This window comes from Monodelphis domestica, chromosome 7, assembly GCF_027887165.1.
Source record: "Monodelphis domestica isolate mMonDom1 chromosome 7, mMonDom1.pri, whole genome shotgun sequence".
Classification (NCBI taxonomy): domain Eukaryota; kingdom Metazoa; phylum Chordata; class Mammalia; order Didelphimorphia; family Didelphidae; genus Monodelphis; species Monodelphis domestica.
In genome coordinates, this window is record NC_077233.1 from 268,279,306 (window position 1) to 268,292,622 (window position 13,317).

Below are 13,317 nucleotides of genomic sequence, written 5' to 3' on the forward strand. Positions count from 1 at the left end.
AAATGGATATTATAATAATACCAATTTTATAAAATTATGAAAATGAAATGAGCAAATATTAGTAAAATAATTTTCAAAAATAAAATGTGCTAATTGAATATTAATTAGTATTATTAATTAACCCAGACTTGTGATATCACTACTATATGGAATTTCTAGAAATGAAAATCTCAATATTAATATAAATTGATCTTTTATGTAACATATTGTTTTAAAAAACTGTCTGGGGCATTGAGAAGTTGATTTGTCAACAGAGTCACAGAGCAATCTATGGCAGAGGCAGGACTTTAGTTGATATTTTCCTGATTCCAAAGTTATCTTTTTCATCTATTATTCCATGACAGTAATGAGTATCATTATTACATTTATTATTTTATGATAAATTCTAAGAAGTAATTATTCTTCTAGCTATCTATATCACAAGTTTCACTCTAATAAAGGTCTCACTCCTACTCATGTTCTGTTCAGTGTAGCTAGAGAAAAACATGCAACTGAACTGAGTCCATTAAAAATTAATGCTCTCTAATCTTAATGGAGGCCCTCACTTCAACAAAACAATTATTTTATTACTTCCAAATAATTTTTATCCTCTTCACCCCAGAGGCCATTCTAAATTTTCTTGTCTTTTTTTTTCAAATTTCTTTCCCCGTAGTGTAAAATTGCCTGTAGGTAGGTTGTAATGGATAATACAAATGCAGCCTGACCCAGATAAAAAATATAACTGGCAAATATTTAACAAAATAAAAATGTAACAAAATATAGATATTATCTTTTAGAAGTAAGTTAATGGGTAATCTCCAAAGATCTTTATGCGCAAATTTAAGATCCCTGCTTCTATTTAAGTTTAACATCACTGTCCCATTCTATCTGCTCACTCTTTCAGCCAAATCTCTTATCTCCTACATGGTGAGGTAGGGCAGTGCCTAGAGTGCCAGATCTGGAGTATGGAAAGCCTGAATTCAAATTCTGTCTGACATTTACTAGCTGGGTGACTCTGAGCAAGTCACTTTGTTGTGGGGGAGGTAGAGATTAACCTGGGCCAGAAATGGTGCTCCCTCAAGAATGACAGGGTCTGGGGATTATCTTTAGAAATAGAGAAATTTATTAAGTTGAATGCAAGTTGAATTATTGCGTAGAAGGGCTGGGAAGCAGGTGCAGGTAAAAACACTGTCTCCTAGAAGAGATGGATTTTAGGATTCTTATACATTTTTAACAACAGGGACTGGAAAGGGGTGGGGGTAATGTGCTATACCTCGAAGGCAGAGGAGGGTGGATTGCCCATTTCACTGGATGATTTGATATCTGACATACAAATGGTTACTTATCAGAAGCAAACTGGGAGGTGCATATTTGTACTCATCAAAAAGTTAGGGGAGAGATGAAAGGGAGTGTCTCTCAGAACCAAACTCCTTAACATATGGTTTTTCTGGCTCAAGTGTTGCATGTACAAGGAAAAGGAATTCTTTAAAAGTACTCTTTGACCTGGGATACCTCTGAGGTTTTGGGAGTATACAGGGGAAACCAGTACCGGCATATCAATGTAACCCTTTTTGCCTCAGTTTCCTCATCTATAAAATAAGCTGGAGAAGGAAATGGAAAGCCATTCTAGTATCTTTGCCAAGAAAATCCCAGTGAAGGTCATAAAGAGGTGGTAATGAATGAAACAGCTGAACAACATGTTTTCTATGACTAACATAAATAATAGCAATATTGCACTTTAAGACTCACAAAACAGTTTACATTCATGACACAAATTTTGAGTGACAATTAAAAAATACTTCTTCTTTCCAAGGATAATGTAGAATGGAGTGGAGGCAAAAAAATCATTCCACTATATTTTGTTCCAGTAAATTTTTGTATGGGGTTAGTTTTGTTAAAATAAAGTGCAGGATATCCTTGATCCTTTTGTTCTTCCAAATGAACTTTGCTATGGTTTTTTTTTCTAATTCAGTAAAAACAAGTTTTTTTGGTATTTCAATGGGTGTGGCACTAAATAAGTAAATTAGTTTGGGTAGGATTGTCATTTTTATTATGTTAGCTCAACCTACCCATGAGCAATCAATGTTTTTCCAGTTGTTTAGATCTAGTTTTAATTGTGTAGAGAGTGTTTTTTATGTGTGTTCATATATTTCCTGTGTTTGCCTTGGCAGATAGATGTTGTCTAGGGTGATTTTAAGTGGAATTTCTCTTTTTAATTCTTGCTACTGAGATGTGTTGGCGATATATAGAAATACTGATGACTTTTGTGGGTATATTTTGTATCCTGCCACTTTGCTAAAGTTGTTGATTATTTCTACTAGTTTTTTAATTGATTCTCTAGGATTTTTTAAGTAGACCATTAAATCATCTGCAAAGAGTGATAGCTTGGTCTCCTCATTGCCTATTTTAAAACCTTCAATTTCTTTTTCTTCTCTAATTGCTACTGATAATACAATGTTAAATAATAGATCTGATAATGAGCATCCTTTTTTCACTCATGACCTTATTGGAAAGACTTCTAGTTTATCCCCATTGCAGATAATGTTTGCTGATGGTTTTAGATATATACTGTTGTTTATTTTTTAGGAAAGGTGCTTCTATTGCTATGCTTTCTAGTGTTTTCAATTGGAATGAGTGTTGTATTTTTGTCAAAGACTTTTTCTGCATATATTGAGATAATCATGTGGTTTTTGTTGGTTTGCTTTTTAATATTGTCAATTAAGTGAATGGTTTTCCTAATATTGAACCATCTTTGCATTCCTGGTATAAATCCCACCTGATCATAATGAATAATCCTTCTGATCACTTGCTGGAGTTTTTTGCTAGTATTCTATTTAAGATTTTTGCATCTATGTTCATTAAGGAGATTGGTCTATAGTTTTATTTTTCTGTTTTTGACTTCCCTGGCTTTGGAATCCAAACCATATTTGTATCATGAAAGGAATTTAGTAGAACTCCTTATTTGCTTATTCTGTCAAATAGTTTGTATAATATTGGGATTAGTTATTCTTTGAATGTTTGATAGTATTCATTTATGAATCCAACTGGTCCTGGGGATTTTATCTTAGGGAGTTCTTTGATGGCTTGTTCAATTTCTTTTTCTGATATGGGGTAAGCAGTGGTCATCAAAACAATATGGTACTGGCTAAGAGAGAGAAAGGAGGATCAGTGGAATAGACTTGGGGTAAGTGACCTCAACAAGGCAGTCTATAATAAGTGCAAATATCCCAGCTTTTGGGACAAAAATCCAAGATTTGATAAAAACTGCTAGGAAAATTGGAAGACAGTATGGGAGAGATTGGGTTTGGATCAACATCTCATACCCTACACCAAGATAAACTCAAAATGAGTGAATGACTTGAATAAAAAGAAGGAAACTATAAGTAAATTGGGTGAACACAGAATAGTATGCATGTCAGATTTTTTGGAAAGGAAAAATTTTAATACCAAGCAAGAGTTAGAAAAAATCACAAAATGTAATATAAATAATTTTGATTACATTAAATTAAAAAGGGTTTTGTACAAATAAAAACAATGCAACCAAAGTTAGAAGGGAACCAACAAGTTGTGAAAAAGTCTTCATAACAAAAACATCTGACAAGGGTCTAATTACTCAAATTTGTAAAGAGCTAAATCAATTGTATAAAAAATCATGCTATTCCCCAATTGATAAATGGGCAAGGGACATGAATAGGTAATTTTCAGTTAAAGTAATCAAAATTATTAATAAACACATGAAAATGTGTTCTAAATCTCTTATAATCAGAGAGATTCAAATCAAAACAACTCTGAGGTATCACTTCACACCTAGCAGATTGGATAACATGACACCAAAGGAAAGTAATGAATGTTGGAGGGGATGTGGCAAAATTGGGACATTAATGCATTGCTGGTGGAGTTGTGAATTGATCCAACCATTCTGGAGGGCAATTTTAAACTATGCCCAAAGGGCGGTAAAAGACTGTCTGCCCTTTGACCCATCCATAGCACTGCTGGGTTTGTACCTCAAAGAGATAGTAAGGAAAAAGACTTATACAAGAATATTCATAGCTGTGCTATTTGAGGTGGTAAAAAATTGGAAAATGAGGGGATGCCCTTCAATTGGGGAATGGCTGAACACATTGTGGTATATGTTGGTGATGGAATATTATTGTGCTCAAAGGAATAATAAAGTGGAGGAATTCCATGGGAACTGGAATGACCTCCAGGAATTAATACAGAGTGAGAGGAGCAGAACCAAGCGAACATTATACACTGATGGAGAACTGATGCACTGTGGTACAATAAAATGTAATGGACTTCTCCATTAATGGCAAAGCAGTGATCCTGAACAACCTGGAGGGATCTATGAGAAAGAGCACTATTCACATCCAGAGGAAAAACTGTGGGAGTAGAAACACAGAAGAAAAACAACTGCTTGATTACAGGGGTTGAGGGGGATATGATTGGGGATGGAGACTCTAAATGATAATCCTAGTGCAAACATCAACAACATGGAAATAGGTTTTGATCAAGGACACATGGGAAACCCAGTAGAATTGCACCTCAGCTATGGGAAGGGGAAGGGGAGGGGAGGTAAAGAATATCATTCTTGTAACCGAGCAATAACGTTCTAAATTAACTAATTCAATAAAATTAAAAAAAATTAAAGTGCAGGATGTGAAGGTAGAAATGAGCAGGGGAGAAAAGGGGAGAAAGAATTGTTGAGCATAGAAATTCCTCACTGTGCCTTTGTTTTCTGGATTCAACAACCGTGACTGGTGAGTAGAGGAGAGGAATGACTGCAAAACATTCCCAGCTGCTCCCAGAGGTATTCATGCACCTAGTAAAGTCTCTGAACAGATAAAGGCTGCTTCAGGAGACAGAATGCTGCTTAAACAAAAGAAATAATATATAAATAAAATCCCTGAACAATCAAACTTTGGTAATGCGAATACAAGGATTTTACTTGACAATGTTCATTCTTTTACATCTGGAACAAGGCTACAGAACAGCCAGCATACACACATATGCACACACAAAGAATGAATATATGCACATGGGCCTAAAGCCCTACAGGATTTTTATTATTCCCTGTGGCTGTATCATCCTATAGAAATTAATTGGCATGCCTAAGGAGATTCTGAAGAGTTTCATTACTTTATCACTGTACCTACTTAATAAGACAGCACAGTTTGCACACTAGCAGAACCTCTGCACCACAGGTAAGAAATGAGAAATGTTCAAGGTCAATTAACTGCAAATGTTTAAAGTTAGTTCAAAGTGCTGTAGTTGTAACTGTGAGAGATGCTGGGAAAAGCCAGTATTCAGGGGTTCATTTTTCTCCTGATGTGAACTGATGGCCCAAAGTTAGCACAGAAGAAGCACACTGAATCTTTTTTTTCCTCAATAGCTTCTCTAAACATATTCCTCTTAATTATACTCTATTGATTTGAAAGGAAGTCAAAATGCTAATGAAAAATAATTAATACATTCTTGTATTCTGAACCACCATTATTGAGAGAATAACTAAAAAGGAATTAGGGTGAGGTTTGTTTGTGTTAAGGCTGAAATTCATGATGACATTTCTTATGATTAAGATTCTTAATTTGACTTAAAAAGACATTGCCCAAGTAAATATGAAATCAAATAGATCTTGGAGAGTTTGCTAAGAGCTCAGTTTCTCAAGGCATTGAATATACTATGAATTTTGTTTTATTCAGTAGTTTTTTTTAAATAAAGTAAACCTTGCAAAATTCAATTTCAAGTAATTTCTTCCTTTTAGTCAAATATACTTTCCTTGTTTAGGCCCTTATCATCATAGAATTAAATTATGGGATATCTTTTTTTTTTTTATCTCTTCTTTGGTGCTATGTTTATTCTTTGAAATATTGCAATATTCACTATAATTTCCTTTATGGTGTTTTTTCTTTATATTTACATTTTTCTAGTCATTATCTATGTCATTTCCTTGGCCCTCTATACTTCACTCTGCATTAGTACATGTAAATGTTTCCATGCTTTTCTCTATTCATAATTTCTTATATCTTAAAAATATAATAGTATTTTCATGTATCATAATCTGCTTGGTCATTCCCTAGGCGATGGGCTTTTATTTTGTTTCTAATTCCTTGGTATGTCTAAAAAATGATTCCATAATGATGCTGATATATTTATAGGCTTGCTTTTTACAAATGGCTTTCTTCATGTATCCTAAGAATAATAGTGAAATCTCTGGAGGCAAAGCATATGCTTTACTTTGTTCTCTTAATTACAAATTTCTTTTTAAATGGTTATACTGATTCATAGTTCCAACAATAACTTGGTGAGTTAGTGTGTCAAGATCTGTGCAACCTAAAAAATAAAAGTATAAGGTCGTTTAGATTTTTACTCTTTTTTGTCATTGACTTAGTCTTGATATTTAAACTGAATTCATGATTTTTCAGTCCAATCCTAGAAATTAATAAATACTTCACCTTGATTTATGAAAATAAGAATTGTTTATGTTTCATGTCTGTATATAGCTATGAAACTTGTTTCCACTAATATGAATTCATTATGTAATTTTCTTGTATTTCTCCTCACAAAAGGAGCTGGTGGCTGGACTCCACTCATGTCAAATAAATACCAGTGGCTACAGGTTGATCTTAGTGAAAGAATGGAAATCACTGCTATTGCTACCCAAGGTGGATATGGGAGTTCTGACTGGGTAACAAGCTACCTTCTGATGTTTAGTGACAGTGGAAGGAATTGGAAGCAATATCGTCAAGAAGAAAGCATCTGGGTATGTTTTTATAATAACAGAGACTAAATCGTTCAGAACACAAATTCTAGCAATTGTTCATGTTGCTGCCAACTTACTATATATACACACATGTATATGTATATATATATATATATGTATATATATATATATATATCTCAAGTAAAGAAATGCAATTTTCAGAATTACTATAAAATGGTTTCCAATTGGAAGTAAGGTAGATTCTAGATTTTCAAATGCATTATACATTATTATTTATTGAATAAGTAAAGGTAAAATATAATTTTACGTCTGTCTGATCTAACCGAAGGGAAACATATACCATTCATTATTCCATTAAATATCATTGAGATCTGAGGAAGAAAAAAAATCATGTGAAATTTCTTTTGTGTTTTATTTGGTAAAATGATAGCCTAGCTTTGCCTCGGTATAATGTTACATTAGTAATATAAATGCTTTACTTTTATTTCCCTTGGTGTTGTTTGAGAATTATTAAATACACTGAACATTTCAAAGAAATGTAAAGGAAAAATCCAATTCTTTGTGACATGTAGAGCAATGTAGGTGCTGCCACAATGAGAGCTGACAGTGTTTCACTCTACCCTTTAATTTTTTTTAAAGACCTTATTTAGAAATTCAGAAGAAATTCTCCTGGGATTCTTTGAGATCAAAAATAAAATGTCACCAACAGTTTTTGCTCTTTTATAGTCATCCTGCTTAATGAATAATTGCAGCAAAATTATTTACATCTTATTGAATAAGAAGAGTAAAAGCATCTGTGCCCAATAATGACCATGACATTTAAAACTATACTGTGTGAAGCATTCCATGGAAAGAATATTGGACATCTGTTTAAAACTATATTTGTTTGTTTTTGTTTATATGGATACACATGTGCATGTATATATGTATATGTATACATAATATATATATTTGAGTGTGTGTAGTCTATCATTAAAATGCCATATTCTGAAGGAATATGGTAAAGTTCTTTTAAAAGGATAAGGCAGACTTTCTCATATCAGGTGTAGAGATTAATTAGAGAAAAAAATATACCTTATAGGAGAAAGAAATTTGGAATAGGTTTGATGGAGTAAAGGAGAAATGTTTTCATTCTCACTGTAAAAAGATTGAAATTTAAGATTTCATTTAATCTATAATTATCTTGCATATATCTAATTTTCCTCTTTTGAAATAAAAAGAGGAAGCAAAGAAAGCAAAATTATTAGTAACATTTATAATACTCTGATAGGGAGACTTGGCATCTATTCTATGATTAATCTGTGATCGTCAATTTCTCTTGATTTACAGACAATTCTATCCTGTTTGAAAGCCTCCTGCAAAAACTAACATTATTTGAAGCAGATAAGAACCCTGTATATGCCCATTAATGTTTTTTTTTTAATTTTTTTACTTTAAGTTAAATGACTCATTATTTCTCATTACTGGATAAAACCTAAATTAAATTAATTAGTGTCTAAGAACAGTAAAGGAACAAAAAGTGAGACAAAGCAATTATATCTGATCAATCCTTTCATAAAGATTTATGAAGCATCTACCTTCTAGTAAATATTCAACTAGATGTTGAGGATGAAAGATAAAAATGGAATCATTCCTGACTACAAGGGTCTTACCTTTTTTGGGGAAAATAACATGTACAGATATAAGTAAGACATATGTATACATATTCACATGTATTTACTCACATACATGAATATATGCATATATTATGTGTTTATAAATTTTATGTGTATGATTACACTTATATGGAAAATGTATTCATATGTCTATAAGCATGTATAGATTAGTCGTATCTTTGCTTATGTATAAAATTATATACTAACTACATAACATTTTTGTATCACAAGTTTATTAATATTTAAAATACTAATAATTTATTTATATTACTTATACATAACCATGTTGTTCTTCAATGTGATTAGACAGATAGGCAGACAGATTGATAGAGAAATTGATAGATAGATAGATAGATAGATAGATAGATAGATAGATAGATAGATAGATAGATAGATAAATAGATAGATAGATAGATAGATAGATATTGATAGGCAATGTGGTTACTTGTGTATATAGATGAGTATAAACACATAGAGAAAGTCAATGTAAGTTCAGCAAAACACACTGGATGGAGTAGATCCAAAAGATAAGTAAAGGTAAGAACTCATCTAGGTACTTCCCTAGCCCAACCAAAAAAAAAAAAAGCAAATCTCTTCCAAATGTATATAAATAATATATATGACTGGATCTGAATGGGAAAATGCAATATGTTACAGTTAGTCATTTTCTCTAACTTATGTTGACAAAGACAGACAAACAGAAAGGTCTGTGGACACTGGGAATGATGCTTCTCCAGGAGAAGCTATCCAGAGTACTTTTGCCTACGTTGAAGCTGGTCATGAGGGCAAGAGAAGCTCCCAAATATATACCTGAGCTCTGTAATGGAAACAGATTCCATCTGGCAGCTGCTTTGTCAACTATTAACCAGTTCTGGGTTATAAATTCAGCGTGGCCTGAGAAAAGGACCTGTGCTCATTAGTGATATGATGGATTAAGGAGAAATTACCAGCTTTGTGCTGTATACTAAGAAGGAGAAATTTCAGAAGCAAGTATCAGTAGTGCAGCCCAGATCGTAGGGGCACAAGGGTGCTAGTTCTAATGGATTCTGAATTATTCAGAGGAAAATCTAGACCAGGAATTCAAGATCAAAGGGAGCATGCAAATCTGTCAAGTAGAACACTTTGCTTATCCAGCAACAATCTCATGTTGCTCATACCCACTCAAAACTTCTGAAGTCTGACCAATAGGACAGCAATGTTGTTTTTCCATTATTTTCAGAGGACCAATGACATCATGAGGCGGTCTTGACTTGCTCTTAATTAGACTAGTGAGGCAGTTCCACAAAGTCCTCAATCTCAGTTTCTCTTTCAAAGCCATTGAAGTCCATTGACAAGACAAACATCAAGACAACTGGAAATGATCTGAGATACATTGGATGACCTTGGCATCTCTGATATTTGACTAAGCCCTAAGTGCTCCACAATATCTGTTTTACCTGCCTTTATGGCCATTGGAGGAAATTATTTTCATCTGCTTATTCCATAGAGGAAGCCTTCACAAGTTGGGGTAGACATCACCCTAACTCATTGATGGTTTTGAATCTGTTGGCTACACTAAAATTTCTTTAGTCCATCTGAAGAAATGGTTTTGTGAAAGGATATGGCCACTATACATGCTTTGGCTTCTCTTAAATGGGCTTGCAAAACTCTCATATCAATGGTGTTAGTTCTCCCTAAAAACTCCATTCATCCCTTATACCTTACCTCTAATGCCTGTGGAAGCATAATAATAATAATAATAATAATAATAATAATAATAATAATAATAACATAATGAAACCTAAACATTGTTTCAAGAAAACTTAAAATTATCCAAGTTCCTTAGAATCAGAGACAAAGTGGAAATAGAAAGAAACTACCCATCATCTCCTTAAGAAATCTCGAAAATGAAAACTCCAAGTAAGATCATACCAAAACTCTAAACTTCCAGGTCAAAAAGGGAAAAAAAAGACATATTGAGATTATCCAGACAGAATGCATTTAAGTACCAGGTAGCCAGTCAGGAGTACAAGCAATTTAGCAGCTACTATTATAAAGAACTGTGTAGCTTGGAATAGAATATTCCAGAAGGAAAAGGATATGCTTATAGCTAAGAATACTTTACCCAGGAGGGAAAAAAAAAGTGATATCCTTCAAGGGGAAAAATAAATCTTTAATGAAATAGAGGAATGGCAACTCTGTTGATGCAACCAAAGCTATGTAGAAAATTTAAAGTTCAGATGTTGGAGTTAAGAGTGCAGAATTTGGAATATACTTTTGGACATAGACAATGCAGAATAAGGGCACCAAAGGGAGAGGATAGTGTTTTTTTCTCTAATTTTCTGTTTCTTTATTTTCTTCTCCAACCAAATGACTTCATTTTGAAAAACTTGAGTTCCAAAATATAATGTTTAGACTTAGAATCCTAAAGCCATAGAACTTAAGAAATGAAGAAATTCAAGTCTAATCTACTAATTTATAAGAAGCTGTGTCCCATACAGATTAATTTTCTTGCCTAAGATCATTTAAATTTACTTTAAAAAATTTGCAATGCAACAAATATCAATGAACAGGAACATTTCAATATATGAGAAGTAAAATTACATATGAATAGGCAAATTTCTATTATATATACTTCATTTAAAAGAATATTAAATTTAACATTATTACAAGGACACTTGGGCAGCAAGTTCTTATAAGTGACATGATGAACATTGTAGAGTCCTTATCTGATTTTCTCACCATTGGGTTGAAGATTTCATTTAAAATTTTTTTGAAAAATATTCAACAAAGTTGGTTCAGAATCTAAATTATATCCTCTCTGTGTCCTTTTATGTGTTTTAGTTATTCTTTCAAAAGAATGTTAGCAGGTTAAAATGTAGAAAATTACTATTAAAATTTTATGATTTAGCTGATATGTAATTATCATTTTGTGCATTCATCTAGGTGTTCTGTCGAATGTTTTCTTACCAGAATTATTTTTACTCTTATTGATGTAGACATAGATAGTTGATAATTACTGGAATTATGCTGAGAAATTCTTTAAAATATGGGCTTAATAAAGATTGGCTACTTTCCAATCTTAAAGTATCCTGAACTGTTATTAACAATAAATTACATATTTTAGTCAAATCCCTACCCTTCTCTTAGGTTCCTATTTATAATATGAAAAGAACTAACTCAACATTAATTAACCAAAGAGATTGCTTTTTATTACATTCAATATTAATATTTTTATTAATGAAAATAGTATGCCTTTTATTATCTTAATCACCATATTTATCTCTCTATGGCTTATTTTTTTCATATATTGAGTATCCTATTCCAAAGACTATTATAATTAAATGTAGTGTCAAACTAAGCTATAGTAAAGTCTTAGATGACTCAAAATTTTTTTGAAAATCTTATCAGTGATAATATAGTTCTGCCCACCTCTTCTTCCTTATCTTTCTTCTCTGCTTTTCATGTTAGTTTTCTTTTTTCATGCAGCTAATTTGAAAGGGTTAGTTTTATGATAGGAGGAAAAATGAGTCACCTGCATCTTTCCCATCCTTAACATGAAGCTGGTGTACTTCTCTATTATGTATATTGATGTATGAGAAATGGATTGATAACTCATAAAAAGTAATGGTACTCGACATCAAAAACAAAACAAAGCCAAAAGGCTACTCTCAGACCTTTCCCATTTTAGATTTTGACACCCAGGATTGAAGTCAGAAATGCAGATATTGTCTGCTTAGAACAGACTGTATTGTGACTCTCTTCTTTCACACTTAATAATTAATTATTATATATTAATTCAGCCTAAGATTTTTCCAAGTCTATATCCTATGCTTTATGCATGTAGAAGACCACAAATATTTGCAGTGATGCCAAGAGACCACAAACTCTGTTGAGATCTTAGTACATAGTAGAAAAACCTGACACATGATCTCAGCAATATACTTTATCTGATTTTTATGACCATTTTAAAGATAGCAAGCTTCCTTTCTACTAAAATGGCTACATGGTTATGAATTATTTCATTATGTTAACCTATGAAAGAGACGAAAATAAATAAAATTAAAAATGAGTCTCACTTCTAAAGAAAGAGATGGAGAAAGGAGGTAGAGGAATGAGTATTTATTTAATGCCCCCTATGTGCCCGGTACTGAGATAAGCACATTATAAATACTATTTCATTTGATCCTCACAACAACTCTGAGAAGCAAGTGATATACATTTCATTTTACAGTTGAAGTAACTGAGGCAGAAAGAGATTAAAATATTGCCCAGAGTCATACAACTAATAAATATCTGAGGATGGATTTGAATTCAAATCTTTCTGAATCCATACATGGAGTTCTCTCCACTTCACTAACTAGCTACTATTATAATCACTATAATTTTTATACCACTTTTAAGTATGCAATATTCTTTTCAGATGTCACCTTTTAGCCCTATAACCCATAAAAGTAGCTTCTGTTATTATATTCTTTTTTTTTCAGATGAGGAAACTGAGTCTAAGAGATGTTGAGTCATTTGTTTAAAATCAAACAGTTAGTAAGTCCTTAAGGCAAGACTGAAGCTCTGGTCTTCCTGAATCCAGGCTCAATCACTGTGCCACCTACATACCACTTTTCTGCAACTAAAAATGATGGCAACAGAAAGGTTGGAAAGGAGGCAGAGGGTATAAATAAACATCCTCTTTTAAGCTATCTTTCAACATTAATTTATTTTTTAAGTCAACAAGCATTTATTAAGTGTTTGTTATTTATGAAATCTACTAGGTTCCAGGCATTGTTCTATAACCTGTGCTATGCCCTAAATTTGAGATTTTTGTCCAGTGACCTATTGGAAAATGATTGAGGGTAATCTTTCATGTTGACCAAAGAAACAATTGTTCTTATACATTGATTAATTGCTGATCTCCAGCATAAGATTCTTTCTGGAAGGGTAGGTCAATTTAATATTTAAGGGTAAGGAAATGTGTAGTATTGC

At 32.6% G+C, this 13,317-nt stretch overlaps 1 protein-coding gene across 2 annotated transcripts in view; it reads left to right on the forward strand.

Annotated features, from left to right (window-relative positions):
• The window catches only part of CNTNAP4 (contactin associated protein family member 4), a 677,206-nt gene that overhangs the window by 237,118 nt on the left and 426,771 nt on the right, over positions 1 to 13,317 (forward strand). For both annotated transcript variants that reach the window (XM_007497949.3, XM_007497950.3), the window contains exon 3: positions 6,549 to 6,742. In XM_007497949.3, coding sequence (XP_007498011.1) covers positions 6,549 to 6,742 — 194 coding nt within the window. The remainder of the gene's footprint in view (positions 1 to 6,548; positions 6,743 to 13,317) is intronic.